Here is a 25321-nt window from a genome sequence, read left to right on the forward strand (position 1 = left end):
CTCAGTGTAAGTTAAAAGGTCCTTTGTAAATACGCCGCTTTTCATAGTACGTCAAGTGCTAAAGGACTTCAAAATAATAACTTTAGGCTAACAACAGCAAATGAAGTACAGTCCCACTCTCAGCTGAGGGAAATCTTGTCATTGCACCGTGGGCTATTGCCGTGAGCTGAGCTGGCGGCTGTTGGGTTTCACTCTATATTTTACTCAAAATGCATATAAGTTGCAGACAAGAAATGTGTATAATTGTTACATTGATTGTCGCACTCAGAGATAAATGTTATCATATATAACAACTCTCACTATGTGGATTTATCCAGTCACACACATCATGAGTTGTATTAGAAATGAGAAATACGTAGATAAAAAGATAAGACGCATAAATATTTGTCCGTGCTTAATCATTTATCAGTTAAGGTTTAATAATTTTAATCTTAATTTACGCTAAGTCCCATGTCAGACAGCATTTTTCACAGTGAGCAACGCTTTGGTCGACCCCTGAATTACGCGGCGCATTCTTTGAATTTGCCGAGCAACAAACATGTCTTTATAGTGTGTCCGTCATTTAACTCCCCCCATATTTAAGTAGTTGTCTTCTTTTCGCATTGGTTCATTTTATTCTCAACTCTGTAATAAACAGGTTGTTGCAATGGCAAAGTCGATATCCGACGCCAGCTCGTCTTCTGAAGACGAGAAAAAACCATTTAATTTATCGGTCAATGAAAAGTCAGACAATTCATCTCTAAGTTCAAAAGCAAGTGATTATTCTGCTATTCCTAGTGTAGATCATGAGTTCGCGGGTTTATCTGAACGGGATGCTGAAATCCTCCGTCAACAGGTCGCGGTTCCTGATGTTTTTGTATCATTTTTCACATTGTTTCGTTATGCGACTACAAGAGACAAATTGCTGTTATTTGCTGGGATTTTGGTGTCAATTGCGGAAGGTGTCATGAGGCCGTTGATGTCGATCGTATTTGGTTCTGCATCGCAAGAGTTTACTGATTTTCCTGCTAGAGGATCTATGAATGGATACAATCAGACTTATTACAATCAGACTACTGAGTCCTGGTACTACTACAATTCAACTGGAAACTATACTATGCAGTACGATTACGATGCCGAGTACGCCATGTTTGCTATCGAGCGATTCAAGGCCAACATCAGTCGTCTCGCCCTTTACTTGTTTTTGATTGGTATTGGCGTCGCTATCTTGACTTTTCTCAAATCATTCATTTTTATCGATAGAGGCGATGTTTTAGCATCTCGCATCAAAGAGCATTATCTTGCTGCTACTTTGCGACAAAACGTTGGATACTTTGACAAGCTCGGTGCAGGCGAAATCACAACCAGAATTTCGTCAGACACTGTTCTCATTCAGAACGCCATGTCTGAAAAAATCGGGTACATTGTTTCTCACACGACGACCTTTATCGTCGCCATGGTTATTGCTTACGTTCGCTCATACCTTCTGACGTCCATCGTCTTGGGCAACATTCTTGCAATTATGGCTCTCTCGTATGTCGGTTCAAAGTACGTGACGCTATATACCAGAAAATCACAGGAGAGTCTTTCGGTTGGTAGTAGTCTGGCCGAAGAAGCTTTTTCGAGCATTCGTAACGTGCAGGCGTTTGGAATTCAGGAGCGTATGACATCGGCTTACGGAACGTTTCTGGAAATTTCAGAGAAATGGAGCATCAAGGCCGGAAACGCGACTGGTCTCATGGCGGGATTAATGTCATTCCTTGGGTTTGGAATTGATGTCTTGACGTACTGGCAAGGAACTAGACTCTATACTGAGCGGGTGCTTGACTTTGCTGATATGTTGACTGTAAGTGCAGTAATGTCGTTGTCTCTGCTTGACTAACGTACAGGTTATTATGCTCTTGTTCAGTGGTGCGTTTGCCTTCTCGATTGTGTCTCCTTATCTTGGCACAATTGCAAGCGGTGTTGCCGCGTCTGGTAAAATTTTCTCGACCATTGACCGTGAATCCGCTATCGATTCTTCTTCTGACATCGGTTCTCGTCTGTCAGAAGTTAAGGGTGACATAGAACTTAAAAATGTCAGATTTATCTACCCGTCTCGTCTAAACGTTACTGTTCTTTGTGACTTTAATCTCAAGATTCCTGCTGGCAAGACCGTTGCTCTCGTTGGTGCGTCTGGATCCGGAAAGAGCACAATTGTCGGCATCATCGAACGATTCTATAACCCAGTCGAAGGTGAGGTTTTGCTTGACGGGCACGATATTCGGTCGCTAAATATCAGATGGCTGCGTCAGAACATTGCGCTCGTGTCGCAAGAGCCCAGTTTGTTTGCTTGTTCGATTTTTGAGAACATTTGCTATGGTCTGATTGGTACTCCTTACGAGTTCGCTACTAAGGAGGCTAAGATGGAATTGGTAATTGAAGCTTGCAAACAGGCTAATGCATGGGATTTTATACAGGACCTTCCTGAGAAACTTGACACCAGTGTCGGACAACGGGGCTTCCTCATGTCAGGCGGACAGAAGCAGAGAATTGCTATAGCCCGTGCCATTGTTTCTAACCCACGAATTCTACTTTTGGATGAAGCCACTTCAGCCTTGGATACGAAGAGCGAAGGTGTTGTTCAGGAAGCATTGGACCGTGCGTCAAAAAACCGTACTACTATTGTAAGTCATAGTAAACTACAAATATCTGTGCTAAATACAGTAGGTCATTGCTCATAGATTGTCTACTATTAAAGATGCCGATAACATTGTCGTCATGCGGACTGGTGAGATTCTTGAGCAGGGCACTCATAGCGAGTTGCTTGCAAAGAAAGCCGAATATTACGGACTAGTGCAAGCTCAACGCATCAAAGCCTTGAACGAATCGACTGAAGAAGAATTGTTAAGTACTACTGAGGCAACCAACGAGAAGGGAATTGAGCTTGGAAACTACAACAGTCGCCTAGAGAAAGTGCAGACCGAGGCTACGATTACGTTTGAAGAACCTGAAGCTGGTCCTGCTCACTCAATCAAGTCTGTGCTGGTAATGCTATATGCAATCAGTCGTCGAGACCTGTCAATAATTTTTATGGCCTTATTGACTGGCTGCTTTACTGGTGCTGCGTATATTGGTCTTGGACCGTTGTACGGTCTTTTGACGGAAGCGTACCAGCTTTACGGAGAGCCTTACTATTTTGACCAACTGAAAAGGGAAGTCTATGCGGTTGCAATTTACTTTTTAATTGAGGCAGTCGTGCTTCTGTTCACCAACACCATAGGTGGATCACTGTTTGGATATTCAGCATCGCGAGTTGCCCGTTCTCTGCGTTCAATGTCGTTCCGCAGCTATCTGCGTCAAGATGTTAAGTACTTTGACGAAGACTCACGCTCGGTTGGCGCTCTCACCTCTGCACTCGGAAACAATGCGCAGAGCATTTTTGCGCTTGGCGGGTCTACTTCCAATAAGATGGTTGAGGCTATCTTCATCGTGCTCGGAGGTTTTATCGTCTCGATGGCGTTTGCGTGGAAATTGGCAATCGTGCTGTATGTGTCAGTGCCTACAATTTTAGTGGTCGGATACTTTCGATTTAAGTTTTTGGCTGAGTTTGCGGAACAGACTAAGTCTGAAAACACGTCGTCTTCGTCGTACGCGTGCGAAGCCACGTCTGCGATTCGGACCGTGCTTGCGCTGACGCGCGAAGAGGAGATCCTCCAGCGCTACAAAGCTGATTTGCAAAAGATTGTAGAAGCGAACCGGGTTGCGAACTTCAAGTCTGCGTTTTTCGACGGGTTGTCGCGTGGAATTCAGTTTTTCATCATGGCACTTGGGTTCTACTACGGAGGCAACCTTGTTGCTGATGGCGAGTACTCAATTTTTCAGTTCTTTATTGTGTTTATCATCATTGTCTTTGGTGCTGAGCAGTCAACTACAATCTTCACGTTCGCGCCCGAAATGGGTAAGGCGTTAATGGCGGGCCGAAGCCTGAAGACGCTGTTTGAGTCTGTGCCTGAGATTGATGCCGAGAGCACGGAAGGAGTCGTTATCCCGGCGAACGAAGTCACAGGCGAGCTCGAGTTTAAGGACGTTCACTTCAGATATCCTACTCGTCCTGAGGTTAAGGTTCTTAAAGGACTTAATCTTAAGGTTAAGAAGGGTCAGTTTGTTGCTCTTGTCGGATCTTCTGGATGCGGTAAGAGTACTACAATTGGTTTAATTGAGTCGTTCTACCGGCCACAAAAAGGCAAAGTTTTGCTCGATGGACATGATGTTTCGACACTGAATGTCACCGAGTACCGAAACAACATTGCTCTTGTTCAGCAAGAGCCTGTGTTGTACTCTGGATCAATCAAATTCAATGTTGCACTTGGATCGCCAAACCCAGTTACCGACGAGCAGATTGAGAGTGCGTGCCGAAAGGCTAACATTCACAACTTCATCATGTCGCTTCCTGACGGCTATGAAACTCTTTGTGGTGCAAAAGGATCATTGTTGTCCGGTGGCCAAAAGCAGCGCATTGCGATTGCTCGTGCGCTGATTCGTGAGCCAAAAGTGCTGTTACTTGACGAGGCCACTTCTGCCCTCGACAGCGAGTCTGAGAAGATTGTCCAGGCCGCGTTAGACGAAGCCGCCAAGGGCAGGACCACAATTGCTGTCGCGCACAGATTGAGCACGATTCAAAATGCGGACGTAATTTATGTATTTGAGGACGGCAAGATTGTGGAGAGTGGTACGCATCAGCAGTTGTTGATGAATGGGGGCAAGTATTTTGGATTGGTCAAGCTGCAAGCATTGGAGAATTAGGTATTAGATTCATGGAATATAGAGTTGCTTAAATTAGAGTACAACTTATATCTTCTTAATATCAACCCTGCATCGTTCCCAGAGTTTATGCACTTCTAAACGGTTCTCGTCCATCTTGTCGCCTTCACTACCAATGCCTTCCAAGGGGGCGATGTCAATGATTGCGTACGTTCCCGCCGCTTTCTGTTTCGTTAGCGCGCCAGGATTGATTGCAACTACATTGTCGACCACTCTGGCGAAATATCTCTGTTCGGACGGCGCAATGAGAATATCCGGCCGCACAGTCATCTCGGCGAGGCCGAGGTACGATACTTCAAGAGGAATACCGAGTTGACTAGGAAACACAGGATAGAGTGAGCGTTGAGAAAGTAGGTTCTTCACTCCGCGAGCGAGCAGGTTCTGTTCAAGTGGATCGCGGGCAGCAGAGTGATGGAGATACTCAACTCTGGACAGCTGCATGAGAACGTCGACGTTTGCGACCGCGAGCACTGTAGAGTTAACGGCAACGAACGACGGATTGCAGAGCCATTTTGCGCGTTTAGGCATACCAAGCGGTTTCTTGTCCGCGACCGGTGGTGTCGGGAAAGACAAATGTCGCTGAACTGATTCGCGGATGCTAGATTCTGGGATCAAGAAGGACTGCACGGTCGGGAGTTCTGACTCGAGTCTGCGGAGCTCACCCGAGACACAAACCTTAAACAAATCTTCCGCTGAGTTGACGTCTACCGGGAGGACTTCTGGGTTAAACAGCTGAGGATGAGTCGCGTCGATAAATGGGCCCATGAGGATGACTACATCAGGCTTTGACTCGATGCACCGGTCTATAAGCTCGATTAGAGGAGCAAACGCTAGATCATCTTGAGTTGTAAATGGACCTTTAGCTATAATCATACGCGTAGGTGCTGCAGCAGTCTGTCTTAGTTTTTGAAGTGATGAGACGGGAAACTCAAGATCTGGTAAGTCAAGCACGTGCCTAACGACAAATGCATCGCCAGTCGGATTATGTCCTCTGAGCGCAACAATTTGACCCGGAAACAAACTAAACCACGATTGAGCGTGATCGAGAGAGAACCTGAGTGGGATACGAGCACCAGAGCCCATCATGCGACTGCATTCTAGTAGAGCAGACTCGGCATTGATTCTGGCCTTGTCTGCTTCTCCAACCGAGTCCGACACAATTCTGCCTACAACAATAACTTCATCATGTGTCATTGCGCCAGGATTTGCAAGCTGATCTGCTGCAGACTTGATTACTTCATCTACTTCATTTCCGGGCTTACTCATTTCTGATTTGAAGTGCCGCTGAAGTAATTCTCCGAATTGCTCTATCCGCTCATCCAGATATTCAGATGCTTCGAGCAGTCCTTGTCGCATTGTTCGATATTGATACTTCTTGATGTCCATAAACGCAGTGATTTTTGCCCTCTCTAAATTTGGTTCTATAATGTTGACATTGATCTCGGGATTGAGTGTTTCAAGTATCTTTCCAGCATCCGTCCTTGTTGCAAACGCATTGTTCCTATATATCTTAGCACGTAATAGTAAGTGATCTTGTGGACATACCGATCTGCCAACGGTGAACTCTTTATAGGAGTAGGAGTAGTCGCAGCACCGGCAAACTTGCGCTTGGCTGGAGTCAATCCTGTTACTGGAGATGAATGTTTCTGTTTCTGTTGTTTACGTTCAAGTTGTTTCTGCAGTTGAACTCTAACGTTCTCTAGCAATTGACGCGTAACAGGAGCGGCAGACGTGTCTCCACCGAGTTGGAGCCGATAGGATTCGATTTTGTAGAATAGATCTGAAGGGCTTAAAGAATATGATTTTTGAAGAGAAACACAAACTTGCTCTAAGTCTGGGTCGAGCTCTTTGCCTAAATACGTGGCCATTGTTAATGGTTCTGAAGACGGCATTGTGTGTTGATTTTAACAAGAGGAAGACGCGTAAATGCAGACGCGTCGAGATTTAATGAGTATACAAATAAGGGTACTGTACTAGATTACATGTAACTACAAATGCTTGTCAAACGTCATAATGTTATGCAGATAAACAAAATTTATCGATTAAAGAATATTTCAGGGTATTTCTGAGAGAGATTTGCAAGTGCTATTGCGTTATCCATGTCTATGTATTAGTATTGACGTGGTATAGTGAATACTAAGGAACATACCAATATTTGTACCAAAATCAACGCCGTCAAGCATCTGTAATGAAAGATCGGGATTCACACGACCAATCACTTCATAGAAATGGCCTTGCTGAAATTCTACACCCTGTAACTATGTCAGAAGCCATTTAGTATTAATGAAAAGGGATCATACTCTTGCTAAAGAAACATTGACTGATCCTGCTGAATCCAGAGTAGCAGAGTTACCACGGATATCAGTTAATTTGCCAATAAGACGGACAACTCTACCTTGATACATTTGTAGTAATTGAGCAGTTATGCGTGGAGTGATATCTGACATTGTGTTGTGTATGCTGATAATTTACGCGACAGGAACGCGTAAATTGTAGATAATCTTCGATACAATACCCTCAGTGTAGTACAACTCCCCTATTTTTACAAACAGTAAACTACAAGACCCTTACAATCTCGGGAATATACGCTACAGCCGAACTGTCTGAGTCGCCTCGGAATTAACCCTGATTAACCTAAATAGGCCGATGTTTGGACTTGGCTCCAATCTCCGATGTTTACATTAGGCCTTACCTATTTATTGCGTAGGTTTAAATGTCTTACCCTTGACTTTTAATAATTGAGCGTACAGTCCACGTTGATACTGGTTATCTTGTATGTATCAAGTTATTGCCCATTTATATAAAGGAATATTGATAAGTTCTTAATTGTTAAATAATGTGTTCATTGAATAAACAATTAGAATATAAGAGATTGTTATCGTAGATTATTACATAAGCGGGTGCAATAGATAGAACAAAGTTTAACCGGGCATTCGGAGATCGTTAGTGGGTCTATCAGACGGTTCTCTTCGGGGCTTTGTTTGCAGACCTAAAATTATGATTATGAGAGAATTTCTAGTCAGGCATTGTCTACTTCGCATTGCTTTCTGCTGTCTTTGTCAATCTTCTATTTAATTTTTCAATTCTATCTGATTAAGCTCACAATGAGTGAAAAGAAATATTTTGACTTAGATAGAGCATTGGAGGCTGGAACTGAAGGTGTCGGTGATGGAAGATGGGGTGAAGATGTAGAAGGTGCCGGTGTTGATATTGAACAGGCTGAAGCTGAATTTCAAGAACTTCGTCGCGAATTATCAAGAATATCAAGAGCTACGTCTCGTTCAGGAGCTGGTACTGAAGATTTAGAGAAAGCTGAAGATGGTGAAGAAGGTGTCTGGGATCTAGAGGCGTACATACGCAATGAGACATCTAAAGAACATGCTTCTGGTCTTCCTTCTAAGCGCGTATGTTTCTGTTTTTTATAATTGAGTCTGTTGTACTGATTTCTGTCTTTCTATAGATTGGTGTTTCCTTCACAGACTTGACTGTTAAAGGTGTTGGAACTGGTGCAAATTATGTTCCTGATTTCATTGACGCTTTTCTTGGCTTTTTCGGTATGGATGTGTACAATTGGATTAGAAACAATGGTCCAAAAGCTTTTCGCCCTCAAATGCCGGTCAGAACAATTCTTAGCAACTTTAATGGTCTCGTTCGCGGTGGAGAGATGCTCTTGGTTTTGGGTTCTCCTGGCTCGGGAACAACTACTCTGCTCCGTGCACTCACAAACCAACGTGACGGTTATGTCGCTGTTGATGGTGATGTTCTTTATGACGGCATTGATGCTGAGACCGCAAAAGAACAATACCGTGGTGAAATTATCTTTAATTCAGAAGATGATATTCATATCTCAACTTTAACTGTTGCACAAACGCTCAGATTTGCACTCAGTCTAAAGACACCAGCCGTTAGAATTGAGGGAGAAAGTAAGAAAGACTTTGTTGAAAAGCTTCTTGCGTTGTACTTGAAAATGTTTGGTATTGAGCATACCATGAACACTCTTGTCGGTGGTGATGCCGCTGCCAGAGGTGTATCAGGTGGTGAGAGAAAGCGTGTGTCAATTGCTGAAGTTTTGGCCAACCGAGCTGCAATTGTCGCGTTTGACAACTCGACTAGAGGTCTTGACTCTTCCACCGCAGTCGACTACATTCGTTCCCTCCGAATCTTGACTGATGTCACTCACTCTACCACAATTGTCACTCTATACCAAGCCGGCGAGTCGCTTTACAAAGAGTTCGACAAGGTTTGTCTGATTGATTCCGGTCGAGAGATTTTTTTTGGTCGTGCAGATGAAGCGCGTCAGTACTTTATGGACCTTGGCTTCGAAGCGCTCCCAATGGTGACTACTGCCGACTTTTTAACTTCCGTCACTCATCCGCTTGAACGCAGAGTCAGACCCGGGTTTGAAAACACTGCGCCTCAAACTCCAGAGGCACTTGAGTCAGCTTTCAAGGCGTCGCACTATTATGACGATATGCTGGCTGAAATCAGACAATACCACACTGACCTTGCAAACACTGGCCACGCGTCGGCGTCTGAGTTTTCAAAGGCAGTCGAGATGCAGAAGGCAAAGTCGCTTGGTAAGAAGAGTCCGTATACAGTCTCGTTTTTTGCGCAGGTCAAGCAGCTCGTCAAGCGGCAGTTGCAGCTGCAATGGCAAGATCAGGTATCACTTCGATCTAAACTTTTCAATTCGGTTGTTGTGTCTATGTGCTTCGGTTCGCTGTTTTACAATATTTCAAACACTACTGCGGGTGCGTTTAACCGTGGTGGTATTTTGTTCTTCTCGCTCATGTTTAACGGATGGATGTTGCAAATTGAATCTGGCACCATCATTGCCGGTCGTAGTCTTGCAAACAGACACAATGCATTTGGCATGTATCGGCCGTCTGCGCTAATGTTGGCGAGGACGATTGCCGACTTGCCGATTTTGTTTGTTCAAGTCACGGTTTACCTCATTGTCACTTACTTCATGTCTGATCTTGCTCGGACCGCTGGACAATTCTTCACACACTTGCTTGTAATTGTGTCTGCAACGTTTATGCTTCTATCCTTCTACAGAGCAATTGCGGTATTCTCAAACAACTTTGATGCCTGTCTCAGACTTGTGGGTGCGCTGTTCTTGTTCATCGGCTTTTTCTCTGGTTACGTCAAGACTCAATACAAGATGAGCTGGTGGTACAGGTGGTTCTACTACGTTGACCCGCTGTCGTACGCGTTTTCTTCGTTAATGTCGAACGAGTTCCATAATCGTGAGATGCTATGCGCCGATGGCAACCTCATTCCTGCGCTTGATTCTGAAGGCAATCCTCCCGATATTGCATATCAAGCGTGCTCGCTACCTGGCTCGGTTGCAGGAAGCAAGTATGTCAGCGGGGATGCCTACACGACGATCCAGTTTGGATACAAGCGATCTGACTTATGGCGAAACTGGGGTATCATTCTTTGCTACTTTACACTTTTCATTATTGTCCAGCTTGCGGGTTCGGAGTTGATTCATCACTCGACTGCTGGTAGTGGACAGGTCAAGCAGTTTGTAAAGAAGCTGAGCTGGAGCAAGAAAGAGTCTCTTCCGTTGTCAACGCCGTCTCCCGACGCCAGTGCAACTACACCTGATCACGCTTCTACTGAGAAGAACAGCAGTAACGAAGCGGCGACAGTCACACCAAAGGACAGCGGGTCGGTGTTCACGTTTAAAAACGTCAGCCTGGTGATTCCTACTGCGGACGGACCACGAGCTTTACTGGATGACGTATGCGGATACGCTCAGCCCGGAAAGCTGCTGGCTTTGATGGGTGCGTCGGGTGCTGGCAAAACGACCCTGCTCAACACGCTTTCGCAGCGCATGAACTTTGGCACAGTGGAAGGCGAGTTCTTGCTTGACGGACAACCACTAAGTCGCGATTTCCAGCGCACGATGGGATTCGTGGAGCAGCAGGATTTGCACGAGGGCAACGCTACAGTGCGGGAAGCACTTCAATTTTCTGCTCGTTTGCGACAACCAGCTCATGTGTCGCTTGCAGACAAGTATGCGTACGTTGAGGAAGTTATTGCGTTACTTGATTTGTCGCCAATCGCGGACGCCATCATTGACAGGCCTGGATCAGGTCTGTCTGTTGAGGAGCGTAAGCGTGTTACCATTGGAGTCGAGCTTGCGTCCAAGCCGCGCATGTTGTTTCTGGACGAGCCAACTTCTGGCCTTGACTCTGAGGGTGCGTACTCGATCGTGACGTTTTTGCGTCGGTTGGCACAAAACGAGAATTTGAGTGTTGTGTGCACAATTCATCAACCTTCCAGCGTGCTGTTTAGTCAGTTTGATAACTTGTTGTTGTTGAATCGTGGTGGCAAAACTGCGTACTTTGGTGAGATTGGCAAGCATGGTGCTACTGTTTGCAACTTCTTCGAGCGTGTAGCGAGAGGACTGGGAGAAGACTCGAACCCGGCCGAGTACATTTTGGAAGTGATTGGTGCAGGTGTTCGTCGGTCGAAGGTGGACTGGTTCGCGTACTGGAACGAGTCTCCGGAGAAGGCCAATTTAGATCGGGAAATGACTGAGATAGTTGAGAATATGAAGGCAAACCCCAAGACTGGCCGCAGAGAAGGCGAGGATTTAGAGTATGCTGCGCCGCTAATGGAGCAAATCAAGGCAGTAACTGCGCGGTTATGGTTGATTTTGTGGCGGACGCCGTCGTTTTCATACGCGTTGTTGTTTACATCTGTCACGTCTGCGCTGCTTGGTGGTATTTTGTTTTTCAAGATGGGTCATACTATTCTGGACATGCAAAGTCGAACTTTCTTAATGTTTTTTTCTGTCACGACGACTATTCCAACTGTGAACTCGCTCGAGATTCATTTTATCTTTGCGCGTGATTTGTATGAGCTTCGTGAACGCAACTCAAAAGTGTATTCATGGATAGCGCTTGTGACTGCGTACCTGATTTGTTCAACGCCGTGCGCGCTGCTTGGTGTCGTGACGTTCTTTCCTATTTTCTGGTACATGCCCGGTCTGCCGATGTCTGCTCACATTGCAGGATTTGCATTTTTCAGTATTTTATTGCTACAGCTGTGGCACATGCATCTGAGTATTGTGCTAGGAGCGTTTGTGCCATCGATGACTGCGGCCGGGATCATCAACCCGTTTTTCTTTGTGGTCACTCAGTCGACTACCGGTGTGATGATTCCGTACACTTCGATGAACCCTTTCTACAGAGACTTTATATACTGGGTTAACCCCATCTCGTGGGGGTTACGATCGCTGATTCAGACTGCGTTGCACGACCAGCCCGTCATCTGCGACCCGACAGAGCTTGCAACGTTCTCGCCGCCTCCAGGCCAGACATGTGGACAATACGCCAGCAACTGGGTCGACAACTACAGTTTCGGTGCTCTGCTAAATCCGAACGCGACTACTGATTGCAATTTTTGTCAGTACACTGTTGGCGACGATTACTTGCACGAGATTGGGTTTTCGTACGACCACAGATGGAGAGACTTGGGAGTGTTTGCCGGATTCACGGTGTTCAATTTTTTCTTTGCATATGTGATGTATTACGTGATGCGGGTTATGAAGTGGACGTATTTGTCAAAGTTGAAGCAGAAGCTTATAAAGTAGATATATATTCATAGTTGAAATTAATTGTTTATATATATATTTTCATAGTACAGTTGTTCACTAATTTGTTGCGGTAACGAAGGCACTCGGACTCGAACTGTCTACTAAACTTAAAAATATATTACGCTTTCTGAGATTTGCGGGTGTGAACGTACCCAGCATAACTAGCTCTATGACGTCGTTGGTCAATGTGGCGTGGTTACACAAGATGCATCAGTGTAGCACTAAAAAAACTCATTAATTGGCAGATTCGGCGGTGACAGGAGCGAGGATTCGCCGACGAAGAACAACCCACATCGCAACGTGGAACTTAATTAGTGTTCTGACTTACGTAAACCAATTCTTCCGTGACTTTTAGGGCTCTGTCGCTTGTCGCTTGCGGATTGTCGATTGACTTCGCGCGAGCGTCTGTTATATATCACCTAGTGGCTTGTCACTTTTCCTTTCTGTTTGCCAATTGTTTACTATAACAATTTACACATATACACACACACACAATACATAGATTTGTATACATTAGATATGTCAACAATACCCTTAGGAACGTATCTTTTCAACAGGATCCATCAGCTCGGAATCTCCCGGATCATGGGATGTCCTGGTGATTTCAACATGACGTTGCTAGATCACATCTTTAACGTTGAAGGACTTGACTGGATCGGCTGTTGTAACGAATTGAATGCCGCGTACGCTTGTGACGGGTACGGACGTACGCGAGGACTGCCTGGCGTGTTAGTGACGACGTACGGTGTCGGCGAGTTGTCGGCCATGAATGGCGTTTCTGGTGCGTTTGCGGAACACGTACCAATGCTGCACATTGTTGGCACCCCGGCAAGACCGGAGATGGAGTATAACATGTGGATGCACCATACTTTGCCTGGTGGGTCTGAGGCTGAGGCGCCGGATCATCGCGTGTACAGCCGGATGAGCGCGCCTTTGAGATGTTGCTCGGCTGCTCTTGAAAATCTCGATACTGTCGCTGATGAGATTGATCGAGTTCTGTACACGATTTTCAGAAAGTCATTGCCGGGGTATTTGTTTGTTCCACTTGGTATGGGCTTTGTTGGTGAGAATAAGACAAGACTAATGAATTAGATATGGTCAATGCTCCGGTTCCAGTCGCTGGTCTCGAGAAACCACTCAAGTTGGAGATTGTAAATCCTGACCCTCAACTTGAGGACGCGTTGGTGCTCGAGATTTTGGACGGGTTGTACAAGGCCAAGAAGCCTGCTATTCTGGCAGATATTCTCGCCAGACGGCATCGTGCTCGTGAGTTGGTGATGGAGCTTGTAGGCCAAACCATGATCCCGTCCTTTTCGACCGATCTCGCCAAGGGATTCGTTGACGAGGATCACCCTGCGTTTGTAGGACAATATAACGGTCGGCTGTCACGTCCTGGTGTCGCTGAGGCAATGGAGGATTCAGACTTTGTATTGAACATTGGTCCCTTGATTACTGATAACAACACTGGTGGATTTACGAGATTTATCGACGACAAGCTGACTGTCATGCTTCATCCTGCTTACGTTTCAGTGTTCGGTGTTCGACACGACAATTTGCATTTCTTGCCAATCTTGGAGAAGTTGGTTGCCAAATTGGATGTGTCAAAGTTGAGCAATACACGAAAGCCTACGGACATTGTTGTTGGCGAGTCCAAGAAGACCGAGTCTCCGGCTGACATCTCGACGTCGTATTTTTATCCTTACATTGGTGACCACTTCCTCAAAGCAAACGATGTTGTGTTTGCTGATTCTGGAACCGCGCAGTACGCCATCAACGACGCCAAATTTCCAAAGAACGTCAACTTCACCACACAGTTGTATTACTCGTCGATCGGGTTTGCGCTTCCTGCCGCGCTCGGTGCATCTATCGCGCAGCGTGAGATCGACGAAGGTAACCTCGGTCCGAAAGGTCGGGTTGTGCTGTTTGAAGGTGACGGCAGTTCAATGATGACGATCCAGGAGTTGTCGACTATCGCGCGATACGGCTACAATCCTACGATATTCCTCATTAACAACGAGGGATATACAATCGAGCGTGCGATTCACGGGCCCGAAGCGAAGTATAACGATATCACTCCGCATTGGAAATGGACCGAGCTTTTCTCGACGTTTGGTGCATCGCCAGACAAGTACTTCGCGACCAAGGTTGAGACCAGAGCCGAACTTGAGACGTTGCTCTCGTCGAAAGAGTTTGCGGACGCGGAACACAAGGTCCGGTTTGTGGAAGTCAAGATGGATAGGCTCGACATCCCATGGCGGTTGTCTGAGCAGGTTGCGGAGATTGCAAAGAAGACGGCCAAGTGGTTTACTGAGTACAGTACTAAGATGGGCGAAGTTCCAAGGGCTACTTAACTTAGATTTTGTATTAGTAGCATAACAGTATTTTATTTCAATGAAACAGTCTTATACAAATGAGTTCATTATAACCATGCAGCGATCGGAGTCTGAATGTTATACAAGACCCTCGTATAAGCATCGGAGTCGGAAGTTACGTTGGCCGACGCTCCGGGGGCGCGCCAAGCTTTAGAGCGGCACGCACAAAGTTACACTTTTCTCCCGTAGAATTACTGATTTTGTAATAGTATAGCGCCGCATCTCTCGCCCGTAGAATTACTGCATTTAGAAGAGTGCGTCAGTGAAGCCGCACTTTTCGCCCGTAAAAATACCTAATTTAGACTAGCGCGGTGAATACAAAGATGACTGTGTCGCCTCGAGGCAATCATGGCAACAGTATAAAGCTATGGCTTTTTTCTGATTCTCGTTCGTAGCAAAGGCAACAATGGCGAGTTCATTAAATGCGACGTTCGGAGACATTCCCGTTGCAAGCAAAGACGTTCCAGCGAGCGCTGTCGTGATTGCGATGTTTGCTGTGCTTGCGGTGGTAAACATGACGATCTTCAGAACAAACTTGAGACGAGGACATAAGTTTGTACCGCAAGGCGCAATGTTTGGTCTGTGTATGGCCCGGATAGCAACGTTTTCGATGAGGTTAGCATACGCCAAACACCCAACGAACTTTCATCTGGCGATCGCGTCGAGTATATTCCAGGCGGCTGGAGTTGTGATTTTGTTTGTGTTGAACATTTTGTTTAGTCAGCGGGTGTTTACCGCTATGCATCCTTCGATATCGTATGTCGGGTCCAAGTTTTTCAATTTGATGAAAGTGTTTTACGCTTCCGTCATCGCTTTTTTGATCGTGCTCATCATCTTGACTGGAGTCAGTCAGGACGCGAAATCGTCCGTAATCAGTGGATACATTGTGTTTCGCAAGGTCGCAATCGTGTACTTTGCGTTTTCGGCCATCATGCCTGCATTAATTCTCGCGGCCGCGCATCTGCACAAGCAAACCGAGGAAGACAAGGCATGGCCTGTCCGGAGCGCGTCGTGGATCAGTCAGTACATTGGCACGTACCAGTCGCATCCGAGCCACAAGCCTTCGGCACGGGAATTCAACTCGCAAGTAGAAGCCGACGAGTCGCGGGTGGTTGTGCACACGATTGCGCCGCCGGAGCGCTGTGTGCGTCGTCGGTCGGAGCTGTTGATTCTGTGCTCGAGCATTGTGCTCACGTTCGTGACGTCGGTCAGGGCCGCGGCCGGGTTCTTGGTCGCGCCCGAGGCAGACAAGCCATGGGTTGATTACCGAGTCACTATGTACATGTGTATTGCCTTCACTGAGTGGGTCGTTGAGTTTTCGTGGATCGTTAACCGTGTCGATCTGCTATTTTATATTCCCGACAAGGCTGCGACGTGGGTCGAGACGGACGAGATAGCAGATCTCGGAGATGTGGAACAACAGCGCAGAACTGTGTCCGCAACCGAGACAGAGGCTGGCAGTGAGAAGGATAAAGAGAAACATGGTTTTTGACAATCGCATAAATTTTGAAAGCACTAGAATATGTACATGAGATGCGCCAAACTCCTATCATAGTATAGTATAGAACCTGTAAATAGCAATGCAATAGAGAACTAATGATCAATAAAGTCACAAGTGTATGACTGGGTAAAGTGCTTCAGGCACAAGTTCGGCCGCGTCGCCCTGAAACACCCAGTCCGGTCTATCGTCGTCATCCGAGTCATGTTCCACGTCAATGTTAAAAACTGCGACCTTGCCTCCTTGCAGTCTGACTCTGTCCGTGTACGCTGCAGCCGGATACACTGTTCCGCTTGTGCCAATGACCAGGATCAAATCAACTTTACCCTGTGAGATGAAATCGTCGGCACGCTGGACGGTATTATACGGCAATGCTTCACCGAACCAGACTACGTTGGGTCTCAGTAGTCCGGACGTGCATTTTGGGCAGTGAGGTAGATCTGAAACCGAGATATGGAGATCAGGTTTGCCGAGGGCGGACGTGAGTGGATGTGTAAAGTCGTTGTCGACTTTGTAGTCACAGTAGAACGACGTGCATTTTAGCGCAAACAAACTGCCGTGAAGATGCAACAATTGATCGGCAGGGTGGCCTGCTCTTGATGATAATCCGTCAACGTTTTGGGTCAAGGTAAGAAAGTTTTTGCTTTTTAATGCTAGTTGAGCAAGCGCGTAATGAGCTTTGTTGGGCGAAGCCCGCAAAGCCGCGCCCCGTCGCTCAGAATAAAACTTCCATACTAAAGCAGGATCCTGAGCAAACGCTTCCGGAGTTGCGAGTTGCATCGCATCATACTCATGCCACAGTCCTCCGGTCCCTCTAAACGTAGCCAAACCGGATGATGCCGAGAGCCCTGCGCCGACTGAAATTAGCAAACCTCAATACAGAATAGCATTCACGCTTACCTAGAGCGAGGATCCGAGATGAAGACTTTAATGCGGCCTGAAAAGAGGCCATTTGGGAGTTGTCCATAGCGTGATGATTTTCAAAGAAATGCACGCCGAGGTGTTGTAGCGCATCGGCATATCGGAGGGTATTGTGTACATAAGGGTATTGTGTAAACTTACGGTGGGCAAACGGTTTTCAGGGGAAGCAGTGAAATTGACTATATCGTCTTGGCAACGGACAAGTAACGTAATAAAATAGAGTTGTTTGGGCTGTGAACATTAAGCCAAATGAAGATGAGCGATATGAGAATGAATGATGCATATTAGCATGCTAGAATAGTATGGCCAGTATAAACGATTTCAATACATTATATATTTGATAGAGTCAGAATGACAAGAACTTGAAGATCCAGAGGTACATCACTTGAGCTAAATGTGGTAGTAACTCGTATATTGTGTTCCGTAGTTCAATGAAATAAACACTCGGGTCTTTCACGGCTATCGTGCGATTCTGTGCGCGGCATGTTATAACGTATAGTAGTGACATCGTACTTAGAACAGTACGTGGTACATAGTTGATTCAATATGTATCTAATTTTCAATCTAACACAGTATCATCAGACCTGTCACTGGCAGTACAGTATGAGTCATGTAGTAACAACAACAACAAAAATAGCGCAAGGTAAAGTATAAGAAAAGAGAACGTAGAAGCTTGCCTGGCACAATCAATTTGTGCATATTGAATACGAAGCACACTCTAAGTCAGTGATGTGATCAACAGAATAAGATAGCCTGACGCAATTAGTTTGTATCAATAGCTGTTGTTGTACCAAACATTTGTTAAGAATAAAAAAGGCCAAACTAAAGACTTTCATTGCTTTAGTTCGTGCAAACTGTATCAAATGTAAATTAAATGTGAATGATTTCATGTTCTTAACAGCAAAATGTAAAGGTCTAGTACTGTAAAGGGTTTGGTACTGTAATCAGGGTTAGGACTTCAGGGTTCAAAAGGTGGGCCATTTCTATAATGTTCTACAGGGTACAAGTTACTATGCGGCTTAATAATTAATTTGCCAAAGGATAATGACGTCGTGAGAGAAGAAAGTTCACGATATTGAGAACACTGGGCGTAAACAGTCAACGGGCACACCCACATACTCCTGCTGCTAAACTACTAAATCCCTCTCTCTGTAGCATAGTATGGACCGAATGGAGGAATTGGAGAGGTCAGGAATGATTGATATTCTAACATTTGATCAATTGCTCGAGATGGACGACGATGAAGAAGAAAGAGAATTCAGTGCTAGTTTAGTGTATGGGTACTTTGAACAGGCAGAGGACACGTTTGTTCAGATGGAGACGATGTTGTACGTCAAGGAAGTCTTAACAGAAGTAGCAAGGCTAATTGAATAGACAACAGAAAGATCTTCATCAATTATCATCACTCGGGCATTTCCTTAAAGGTTCATCAGCAGCAATCGGAGTATCTAAAGTGAGAGATTCCTGTGAACAAATTCAAGCACTCGGGGCACATATGGACGAGACTGGAACTAAGGAGATAGCTGACCCGGAAATAAGTTTATCTATGATTAGAACTGTTCTAACTAGAGCGAAAGATGAATATAAAACCAGTAAAGTGTTACTGGAGAAGTTTTATCATAAAGATAAATAATGATTTTCTTTAATATTACGATGACGATGACGATGATGAGGACGTTTTTGTGTGTTTTATATTTTGGTTCTTGTTTACTAAAAGTGTTTTCTCTATTTTACCTTAACTCGAAATTATACAATATATATTATGGATATCGTAAAGTGTCCTGTTTGTGGGAAATCAATTCCATTTGATTTGGTGAATAAACATCTCGATAATTCATGTCAAGGTCTTGTTGATACCGATAATGATAACGATAAGAGCGGTGTTACTGTTGCTGTTAGTAGTGGTGGTGGTGATAAGAAGAGAAAACGGGATTCTGAACTGTCTAAACCATTGGCTGAACGGGCAAGACCAAATAATTTGGATGATTTTGTAGGGCAAACTGAACTTATTGGGGAATCTGGCATTCTGAGACGGTTCATACATCATGACTCTTGTCCTTCAATGATACTTTGGGGTCCTTCGGGAGTTGGCAAGACTACTCTAGCTAGAATTATTGCAAGCACTACAAAGAGTCGGTTCGTAGAACTGAGCGCGACATCGGCATCGACAAGTGATTGCAAGAAAGTGTTTGACGAAGCAAAAAACGAAGCAAAGTTGACTGGAAGGAGAACAATTCTGTTCATTGATGAAGTTCACAGGTTTAACAAGGCTCAACAAGATATTTTCTGTACGTTCTGTTTATTGCTGTGTCGTTGTTCTAATAAGACCAAGTGCCATATGTTGAACGAGGAGATATCGTCTTGATTGGTGCAACTACTGAGTATGTCTGAACGTGTACTAAAGTCAGCTAACAGTTAGAAATCCATCGTTCAAGGTCAATTCTGCCTTACTATCGCGATGTCGTGTCTTTGTACTTCAGAAACTGTCTCAAGACGAAATCTACGCCATTATATCTCGTCAGGCAAACGACGACCTGACTCCAGACGCGTCACGATACCTGGCCAGTCTCGCAGACGGAGACGGCAGAATCGCACTCAATTTACTAGAGATTCTCCTGTCAAGCACGACAACGCGTCCTGTTTCTGCAGATCAAGCAAGCAACGACTTGAAAAGATCACATTTAGTATACGACCGAGTTGGTGACGCGCACTACGACACCATATCCGCGTTCCACAAGTCTGTGAGAGGAAGCGACCCTGACGCAACACTGTACTATCTTGCACGCATGCTCGAGTCCGGCGAGAGCCCGCTCTATGTTTCGCGACGCATGATCAGGATCGCGAGCGAGGACGTCGGGCTGGCAGACGAGTCGTGTCTTCCGTTTGCGATCGCGACGAACTCCGCAGTCGAGAAGATCGGCATGCCGGAGTGCGACGTGGTGTTGGCGCATTGCGCGGTCAAGCTGGCGTTGGCGCGGAAATCGGTGCGGGTGTATCGCGCCTACGGGGCAGTTAAACAGTTGGTCTCGACGGATTCTCTGGCCGGGGGCGCGTCTATCCCGTTGCATTTGAGGAATGCGCCGACCAGGTTGATGAAAGAAATTGGGTACGGGAGAGAATACAAGTATAATCCGGATTACAAGGACGGTGTAGTCCACCAGACGTACATGCCTGACCAGCTTGCAGGAATCAAGTTTTTGAGTGATCAGGATCTAGGCGATCTTGTTGATGAATAGATATTCCATTTTCGAATAAATAGTGTCAGATTACCTTGATAGATATATACATTATACTACATTATAGACCCAGCTGAGATCGAATATCGGGATACTCGACGCCTTTTGGATCCACTCTTTCCAAACACATCTGGACCGCACTCACGAGCTCGTCAGGCACGGCCAGGCCGCCGCTCGTGAGGTCATCGTACATCCCACTCCAATGCACGCTCAGCAGCTCTTCCATCGCGCCAATGTTTCCCGACCGCGCGACAAGCGCCGCAACAACAACACACCAGAACGCGTCCCGCTCAACCCCGGCAGTGTACAAATCGACCCACCGTTTCCAGAACGTAGACCAATGCTGCGCGGTTGCAGTTGCGACCAACGACAATAGCACGAACCGCGTAGAAAGCTCGACGTCGTGCCGGACTACCAGCTGCTGTACGGCCACCGCGCGACCGTCGAGCTTGAGCCGTGGCTGGGGAGTGAGATCAAACATGTGTGTTAGGTCGAGATTCGGTGGCATGCAGGCCAACAGCAAACTTTCGTAGGTCTGTGAATTTGACAGAACGTCAGAATCGACTAGTCGGCCACACGCTCTAAATAATATAGTGATGCGTTTAAATTTGTCTTCAACCGGAATATCGAGGTTTGCGAGCCGCGCTAAAACAGTGAGGAAACTGTCGAGTGGAATTGAATTTTGTGAAAGCAAGTCTGCAAAGTCGCTCGTAGGCGTGGTCGGGAGTGTGTTCGTCGCAGCTGCAGCCGTAGTAGCGTACCTAGTAAGCCATTGAGTTGTTTTCCGAGTCGAGACCCGGCTGAGTGAACGCCGTCCTATGCTTGAGATCATTAAAGTGCTACGAGAAGACAGACCCGAGATTTTCAGCATACATTTGTAAGGGTTTTGTGTTCATATACGATTTATTCGTCACACTATATACACTCTATGCATCACTCTTTCACGAAATTCGAAGGATACGACAGAGAAGTAAATCCAGACGGCGTATATTGATCGACAGTAAACATTTGATGCTCAGGCGTGTCTTTCATCACAAAATCAGCCTTGTTTATCCGATCAATTCGCTTCTTCTTATACTCACGAACTCCGTCGACAAGATTAGCTTGGCTCGTCGCCAATCTTGCCTCAAGCTGTGGAAGTTCGTGGGCCCAGAACCCTTCAAGGTCGAGTTCGTAGCGTTTGTCTTGAGTGAACAAATGGATCCGAATGTCTTGTCTGGTATCAACATAGACCCACGATGTTGTGTTCCCATTGCGCAGCTCTTGCTCGTACGCAGAGACGTCGCCTGAGTATTTTGAAATCTTCTTCTTGATCCTGCGTTCATAAACTTTGGCATTTTCTTTTGATACTAAGCCCTCAACCCGACACCGCATTCGATGTTTTTTCTTTAGATACACACGTAAATCTTCTGCCGCCCGAGCCAGATGCCTGTCACTCCTAGCACTGCATACAATCGCTACTGCTGTGTCCATATTCAAATTTACCACACTCAACTCAAGCAGTCCAAGGTCGTCTGCCAGGTACTGCAAAATATCAGGCACTTCAACAGGAGCACCTGCAGGTATCTCAGGCAAAGTTGCCGTCTTGCGTTCAGATTTAAACGTCGCTGCTTCACGTAAATACCATGGCTTTGTATCTGTCTTGTCTGCGAACTCGCCGTCGTGAAGGTGATACGCAATTCCGTCCGCCGAGTTGGCTCCGTAGTTACTGTTTAATCTGTATGGAAGTTTCTGTGTAACTGATAAAGCCGGTATTCTTAGTCTTAGTGACTTTTCTAGTATCCTCAGCGCCATTGTGTATTGTTGCATCACATGAAGATCTTTGTGCGTTTGAGGTAATATTCAATGTAATACAAGGGTTTTGTATAAATGTTCAATGTGAGATGAGGTTTTTGTATAAATGTTCAAAACAATGTAAGGGTTTTGTACTAATTTACAAAACATGCAGATGATTAATTGGCCCATTTCCGTGTCCAAGTTCAAGATTATCGCTAATTGCGTAGTGGACGTACTCAATTGCACGTTTCACACTGTCGACTGGAGTCATGCCTTTTGCAAAGTTACTCGCAATGGCCGACGACAGGGTGCATCCTGTTCCGTGTGTGTTTTTAGTGACCACAAAGGACGATTCAACGACGACGTAGTCTGAGCCGTCGTAGAGCACGTCGACCAAAATTGTAGAAGCTGATGGCGAGGTGTCCCGAGTGTAGTCTGTAGTTAATGGGAGATGACCACCTTTTACTAAGACGTACTTTGGTCCAAAATTGTATAGTTCTTTTGCAAGCAATTTCAAGTCTTCAAGATTGTCAACAGTGAAGTCCGTACCATTCGCTATCTTGTACAAAAACTGGGCTTCCTGGAGGTTTGGCGTAATCATTGTCGAGATGGGGAACAAGTCAGTCAAGTAAGTCGACACGGCTTCTTCGGGCAGCAACACGCTTCCACTCGTGCTGACCATCACAGGGTCGACAATGACATTCACTGCTTCGTACTTTCTAAGACAGGTCGCGATAGTCTTGACCGTGTTTGCGCTTGCTAGCATCCCAGTTTTGACCGCATCAACTCCGACATCAGCAAACACAGCGTCCAGTACAGTTTCAATGAATTTAACATCAGTCACAGCGTAAATATCCTTAACCCCAGTCGCTGTGGGTCGTCAGCCTGTTCTATAGTCGCGTATAATGACATACTATTCTGTGCCGTCAACGCTGTAATACATGTCATCCCATAGCATCCATTCACGGTCATTGTCTTCAAATCCGCTTCAATTCCAGCACCCCCCGACGAGTCAGAGCCTGTTTATTAATTACTTCTTTCAGTAATTACCATTATACTTTACCCGCGATTGTCAACACCCGAGGCAGCTTCATTTCGTGCTTGTACTCTTATCGTTATCTGAACCCTTTTCCTCCCAATTTTTCCCTTCTCTCGTTAAAGCTCCAACGACACAAAATGAAATTTGACCTCGACAGCGTCTTGACTGAGCCCGAGAAACTCGAAAATTTTGAGTTCGAAGAGCCTGAAGTACAAGAAATAAAGATTGAAGGGCTTTGCGTTGAATGTGGTGATCAGCCAGCTGAACTGACCTGTCTTGACTGCGATGAGATTTTCTGTTCAGTCTGTTTTGGATACCTCCATCGCACTGGAGTCAGTAATTCGAGGTTCTGTTGAGTTGGAGAGATTGGACTAACAAGAAATAGAACAGGAAGTTACATAGAAAGGAATCACTCGGGAGGCATGAAGACGTCGTGAAAGACAAGGCAGAAACAGGCTCGATCATGGACATTGAGCCTTCATCACCAACTCCATCTCTTTCATCTCCACCGGAACCTGTTATTATTGTATCTGAGGGTTCATCTTCATATGGTACTTGGTTAACCGAGCGGTGCAAATTCATTCCAGTCAGATTGACGGTTTCCGAGCGCAAACTTCTCAGATTACTCGAGGCGGCTCTAAACGTGTCAGAATACACAGACAAGGTCGACGTGCTCTTATACTCATCTAAAATGAAACGAATCGTCGCTCAGTTACAAGAGATCTGCTCAATTCTGGCCGGTCTAGTCGTCGCGACTGATATCAAACTCGGCCAGGAAATGTTCAAAGACAAAGACTACGCCAAAAACGCAAAATGGTTCAAGAAAATCTTCGAAATTGGACGAAGATATAAAATCATGAATCCGGAGAAAATGCGGGACTCGTTTGGGAAACTAATGTACATGGTCTGTCCCTACCTGTCTTCTCTGTTTAGATGCTAATCTCGTCAGGTCATGGACTCTCGTCTGCCTGAAGTCCAACAAGCAATGGAGTTCGACCTCTACTCACCTTTAGTCACGGTGTACTCGTTTCTCGAATCCCGGGATTGCCTGCAACTCCTTCAAGACGACCTCGTGGTCCAAGCCACAGCGGAAATCTACCCGGAACACAAATCCAGAGCCCAGGTGCAGTCCGAAATCAAGTCCAAAGAACGCGCGATCGACGTGCTCGCTAAAAGACACTACGTCCCAAACCAAATCTCGCAGGAAGAAATCAGACAGTGTCTGTACTCGATCGGCGACAATCATGCATACCTCCGGTCCAACAAAGATCCGGTCGACAAATTGCTAAAGTATCTCCAACAGTACTTCTCTCCTTCTTCCCCAGAACCAGACTTCACCCTCGGTATCTCGTATGGCAAGTCCGGCGCGCGTTTGTCACACAACCACGAAAAACAATACTACTACGTCAACCAGTCGCTCATGCTATGGTCAATTATCATGAACGACATGTTCAGGCTCTGGTCGCTCGCAGATGCAGACCTGCTCTCGACCAAATCCCGCTACAGACTCCTCGACACCGGCCAGGGCTTGAACCGCGTCCAGACGTGCCCGGCTGTTGGCCACGCAATGCACGGCGTCATCGCGCTTGCTCAGAAACGTGCAAAGTCGTGGATCGGCTCTAGCGTCGTGCATCTTGGCGACACGACGGTCCCAAACGCGTGGTTCTTCCTCGACAAATACCTCCAGGTTCCGCAAATCTTAAATCCGCTCGACAGCGTGCTCTCGTCGATTGATACCGTCACCAGAGATCCGTTCGTGTACTCGTACGTGCAGAACCAGTTTGGGTCGGTCGACGACCTCAAGAAAACAATTCTCGCTGACTTCTTCAAACACGCGTTCGACGGTTCAGGCGCGGATAATTTTTACGACGCAGGGTCGTGCATCGATGGAAGACTCACGTCTGCTTGGAACTGGGCAAACTCCATCTCGAAAAAACCATACTTCAAAATATTCCTCCTCTGTGGCTTCACAGGCTTCAACGGCACAGACGGGTTCTAGTACATATAAAATAGATTGTCATATATTGAATTTACTTAGTGATCCTTTGCCATTTGCCTTGAAAACTCCATCTACAAAACACTACA

The 25321-nt window shown here is 45.9% G+C and overlaps 13 protein-coding genes across 13 annotated transcripts; 7 read left to right on the plus strand and 6 right to left on the minus strand.

Annotated features, from left to right (window-relative positions):
- The first annotated feature begins 533 nt into the window (after positions 1–533).
- On the plus strand, positions 534–5213 carry V1512DRAFT_277110 (P-loop containing nucleoside triphosphate hydrolase protein). Its single transcript, XM_066917895.1, has 3 exons — positions 534–1825; positions 1869–2645; positions 2689–5213. The coding sequence occupies exons 1-3, from the start codon at positions 647–649 to the stop codon at positions 4762–4764; spliced, it is 4032 nt and encodes a 1343-aa protein (XP_066770444.1). The 5' UTR covers positions 534–646; the 3' UTR covers positions 4765–5213.
- On the minus strand, positions 4773–6691 carry V1512DRAFT_227656 (DNA polymerase alpha subunit B N-terminal-domain-containing protein). The gene is made up of 2 exons (XM_066913876.1): positions 6328–6691; positions 4773–6283 (listed from the first exon to the last, which is right to left on the minus strand). The coding sequence occupies exons 1-2, from the start codon at positions 6672–6674 to the stop codon at positions 4810–4812; spliced, it is 1821 nt and encodes a 606-aa protein (XP_066770445.1). The 5' UTR covers positions 6675–6691; the 3' UTR covers positions 4773–4809.
- Positions 6692–6716: 25 nt separating this feature from the next.
- On the minus strand, positions 6717–7245 carry V1512DRAFT_277112 (replication factor A protein 3). Its single transcript, XM_066917896.1, has 3 exons — positions 7083–7245; positions 6932–7034; positions 6717–6885 (listed from the first exon to the last, which is right to left on the minus strand). The coding sequence occupies exons 1-3, from the start codon at positions 7227–7229 to the stop codon at positions 6818–6820; spliced, it is 318 nt and encodes a 105-aa protein (XP_066770446.1). The 5' UTR covers positions 7230–7245; the 3' UTR covers positions 6717–6817.
- Positions 7246–7781: 536 nt separating this feature from the next.
- Positions 7782–12447, plus strand: V1512DRAFT_265238 (ABC-2 type transporter-domain-containing protein). The gene is made up of 2 exons (XM_066916850.1): positions 7782–8186; positions 8243–12447. Exons 1-2 carry the CDS (start codon positions 7887–7889, stop codon positions 12389–12391), a joined length of 4449 nt encoding a protein of 1482 aa, XP_066770447.1. The 5' UTR covers positions 7782–7886; the 3' UTR covers positions 12392–12447.
- Positions 12448–12626: 179 nt separating this feature from the next.
- Positions 12627–14808, plus strand: V1512DRAFT_265242 (thiamine diphosphate-binding protein). Its single transcript, XM_066916851.1, has 2 exons — positions 12627–13442; positions 13487–14808. The coding sequence occupies exons 1-2, from the start codon at positions 12914–12916 to the stop codon at positions 14743–14745; spliced, it is 1788 nt and encodes a 595-aa protein (XP_066770448.1). The 5' UTR covers positions 12627–12913; the 3' UTR covers positions 14746–14808.
- Positions 14809–15123: 315 nt separating this feature from the next.
- On the plus strand, positions 15124–16374 carry V1512DRAFT_265244 (uncharacterized protein). The gene has a single exon (XM_066916852.1). It carries the CDS (start codon positions 15173–15175, stop codon positions 16256–16258), a length of 1086 nt encoding a protein of 361 aa, XP_066770449.1. The 5' UTR covers positions 15124–15172; the 3' UTR covers positions 16259–16374.
- V1512DRAFT_40557 (DHS-like NAD/FAD-binding domain-containing protein) lies at positions 16317–17381 on the minus strand. The gene is made up of 2 exons (XM_066918367.1): positions 17165–17381; positions 16317–17112 (listed from the first exon to the last, which is right to left on the minus strand). The coding sequence occupies exons 1-2, from the start codon at positions 17229–17231 to the stop codon at positions 16376–16378; spliced, it is 804 nt and encodes a 267-aa protein (XP_066770450.1). The 5' UTR covers positions 17232–17381; the 3' UTR covers positions 16317–16375.
- An 891-nt stretch (positions 17382–18272) lies between these two features.
- V1512DRAFT_241059 (histidine-phosphotransfer domain, HPT domain-containing protein) lies at positions 18273–18950 on the plus strand. The gene is made up of 2 exons (XM_066914246.1): positions 18273–18513; positions 18560–18950. The coding sequence occupies exons 1-2, from the start codon at positions 18347–18349 to the stop codon at positions 18816–18818; spliced, it is 426 nt and encodes a 141-aa protein (XP_066770451.1). The 5' UTR covers positions 18273–18346; the 3' UTR covers positions 18819–18950.
- V1512DRAFT_265250 (DNA polymerase III, clamp loader complex, gamma/delta/delta subunit) lies at positions 18928–20488 on the plus strand. The gene is made up of 3 exons (XM_066916853.1): positions 18928–19473; positions 19518–19566; positions 19605–20488. The coding sequence occupies exons 1-3, from the start codon at positions 18948–18950 to the stop codon at positions 20419–20421; spliced, it is 1392 nt and encodes a 463-aa protein (XP_066770452.1). The 5' UTR covers positions 18928–18947; the 3' UTR covers positions 20422–20488.
- Positions 20408–21251, minus strand: V1512DRAFT_265254 (uncharacterized protein). The gene has a single exon (XM_066916854.1). The coding sequence runs from the start codon at positions 20927–20929 to the stop codon at positions 20483–20485; it is 447 nt and encodes a 148-aa protein (XP_066770453.1). The 5' UTR covers positions 20930–21251; the 3' UTR covers positions 20408–20482.
- A 54-nt stretch (positions 21252–21305) lies between these two features.
- Positions 21306–22251, minus strand: V1512DRAFT_265255 (uncharacterized protein). Its single transcript, XM_066916855.1, has one exon. The coding sequence runs from the start codon at positions 22228–22230 to the stop codon at positions 21355–21357; it is 876 nt and encodes a 291-aa protein (XP_066770454.1). The 5' UTR covers positions 22231–22251; the 3' UTR covers positions 21306–21354.
- A 103-nt stretch (positions 22252–22354) lies between these two features.
- Positions 22355–23145, minus strand: V1512DRAFT_210158 (pyridoxamine kinase; the record flags this gene model as incomplete). Its single annotated transcript, XM_066913497.1, has 2 exons — positions 22355–23067; positions 23112–23145. The coding sequence occupies 2 exons, from the start codon at positions 23143–23145 to the stop codon at positions 22355–22357; spliced, it is 747 nt and encodes a 248-aa protein (XP_066770455.1).
- A 205-nt stretch (positions 23146–23350) lies between these two features.
- On the plus strand, positions 23351–25269 carry V1512DRAFT_265260 (uncharacterized protein). The gene is made up of 3 exons (XM_066916856.1): positions 23351–23568; positions 23622–24140; positions 24186–25269. The coding sequence occupies exons 1-3, from the start codon at positions 23374–23376 to the stop codon at positions 25233–25235; spliced, it is 1764 nt and encodes a 587-aa protein (XP_066770456.1). The 5' UTR covers positions 23351–23373; the 3' UTR covers positions 25236–25269.
- Positions 25270–25321: the final 52 nt, after the last annotated feature.

The sequence above is a fragment of the Lipomyces arxii genome, assembly GCF_038497795.1.
Source record: "Lipomyces arxii strain Phaff 12-163 unplaced genomic scaffold V1512scaffold_13, whole genome shotgun sequence".
Lineage (NCBI taxonomy): Eukaryota > Fungi > Ascomycota > Lipomycetes > Lipomycetales > Lipomycetaceae > Lipomyces > Lipomyces arxii.

Bases quoted from the DNA above. Each gene is read 5' to 3' on its own strand.
- V1512DRAFT_277110 (XM_066917895.1), top strand. From the start codon at position 647: ATGGCAAAGTCGATATCCGACGCCAGCTCGTCTTCTGAAGACGAGAAA. The intron at 1,826-1,868 runs GTAAGTGCAGTA...ACTAACGTACAG, and splicing joins ACTTTGCTGATATGTTGACT to GTTATTATGCTCTTGTTCAG. The intron at 2,646-2,688 runs GTAAGTCATAGT...TAAATACAGTAG, and splicing joins CAAAAAACCGTACTACTATT to GTCATTGCTCATAGATTGTC.
- V1512DRAFT_227656 (XM_066913876.1), bottom strand. From the start codon at position 6,674: ATGCCGTCTTCAGAACCATTAACAATGGCCACGTATTTAGGCAAAGAG. The intron at 6,284-6,327 runs GTATGTCCACAA...TAAGATATATAG, and splicing joins AGTTCACCGTTGGCAGATCG to GAACAATGCGTTTGCAACAA.
- V1512DRAFT_277112 (XM_066917896.1), bottom strand. From the start codon at position 7,229: ATGTCAGATATCACTCCACGCATAACTGCTCAATTACTACAAATGTAT. The intron at 7,035-7,082 runs GTATGATCCCTT...ACATAGTTACAG, and splicing joins TCAATGTTTCTTTAGCAAGA to GGTGTAGAATTTCAGCAAGG. The intron at 6,886-6,931 runs GTATGTTCCTTA...ACTAATACATAG, and splicing joins TGATTTTGGTACAAATATTG to ACATGGATAACGCAATAGCA.
- V1512DRAFT_265238 (XM_066916850.1), top strand. From the start codon at position 7,887: ATGAGTGAAAAGAAATATTTTGACTTAGATAGAGCATTGGAGGCTGGA. The intron at 8,187-8,242 runs GTATGTTTCTGT...GTCTTTCTATAG, and splicing joins CTGGTCTTCCTTCTAAGCGC to ATTGGTGTTTCCTTCACAGA.
- V1512DRAFT_265242 (XM_066916851.1), top strand. From the start codon at position 12,914: ATGTCAACAATACCCTTAGGAACGTATCTTTTCAACAGGATCCATCAG. The intron at 13,443-13,486 runs GTATGGGCTTTG...CTAATGAATTAG, and splicing joins GTATTTGTTTGTTCCACTTG to ATATGGTCAATGCTCCGGTT.
- V1512DRAFT_265244 (XM_066916852.1), top strand. From the start codon at position 15,173: ATGGCGAGTTCATTAAATGCGACGTTCGGAGACATTCCCGTTGCAAGC.
- V1512DRAFT_40557 (XM_066918367.1), bottom strand. From the start codon at position 17,231: ATGGACAACTCCCAAATGGCCTCTTTTCAGGCCGCATTAAAGTCTTCA. The intron at 17,113-17,164 runs GTAAGCGTGAAT...CAGTCGGCGCAG, and splicing joins ATCTCGGATCCTCGCTCTAG to GGCTCTCGGCATCATCCGGT.
- V1512DRAFT_241059 (XM_066914246.1), top strand. From the start codon at position 18,347: ATGGACCGAATGGAGGAATTGGAGAGGTCAGGAATGATTGATATTCTA. The intron at 18,514-18,559 runs GTACGTCAAGGA...CTAATTGAATAG, and splicing joins GTTCAGATGGAGACGATGTT to ACAACAGAAAGATCTTCATC.
- V1512DRAFT_265250 (XM_066916853.1), top strand. From the start codon at position 18,948: ATGGATATCGTAAAGTGTCCTGTTTGTGGGAAATCAATTCCATTTGAT. The intron at 19,474-19,517 runs GTACGTTCTGTT...AATAAGACCAAG, and splicing joins GGCTCAACAAGATATTTTCT to TGCCATATGTTGAACGAGGA. The intron at 19,567-19,604 runs GTATGTCTGAAC...GCTAACAGTTAG, and splicing joins TTGATTGGTGCAACTACTGA to AAATCCATCGTTCAAGGTCA.
- V1512DRAFT_265254 (XM_066916854.1), bottom strand. From the start codon at position 20,929: ATGCCACCGAATCTCGACCTAACACACATGTTTGATCTCACTCCCCAG.
- V1512DRAFT_265255 (XM_066916855.1), bottom strand. From the start codon at position 22,230: ATGCAACAATACACAATGGCGCTGAGGATACTAGAAAAGTCACTAAGA.
- V1512DRAFT_265260 (XM_066916856.1), top strand. From the start codon at position 23,374: ATGAAATTTGACCTCGACAGCGTCTTGACTGAGCCCGAGAAACTCGAA. The intron at 23,569-23,621 runs GTCAGTAATTCG...AACAAGAAATAG, and splicing joins GATACCTCCATCGCACTGGA to AACAGGAAGTTACATAGAAA. The intron at 24,141-24,185 runs GTCTGTCCCTAC...TAATCTCGTCAG, and splicing joins TTGGGAAACTAATGTACATG to GTCATGGACTCTCGTCTGCC.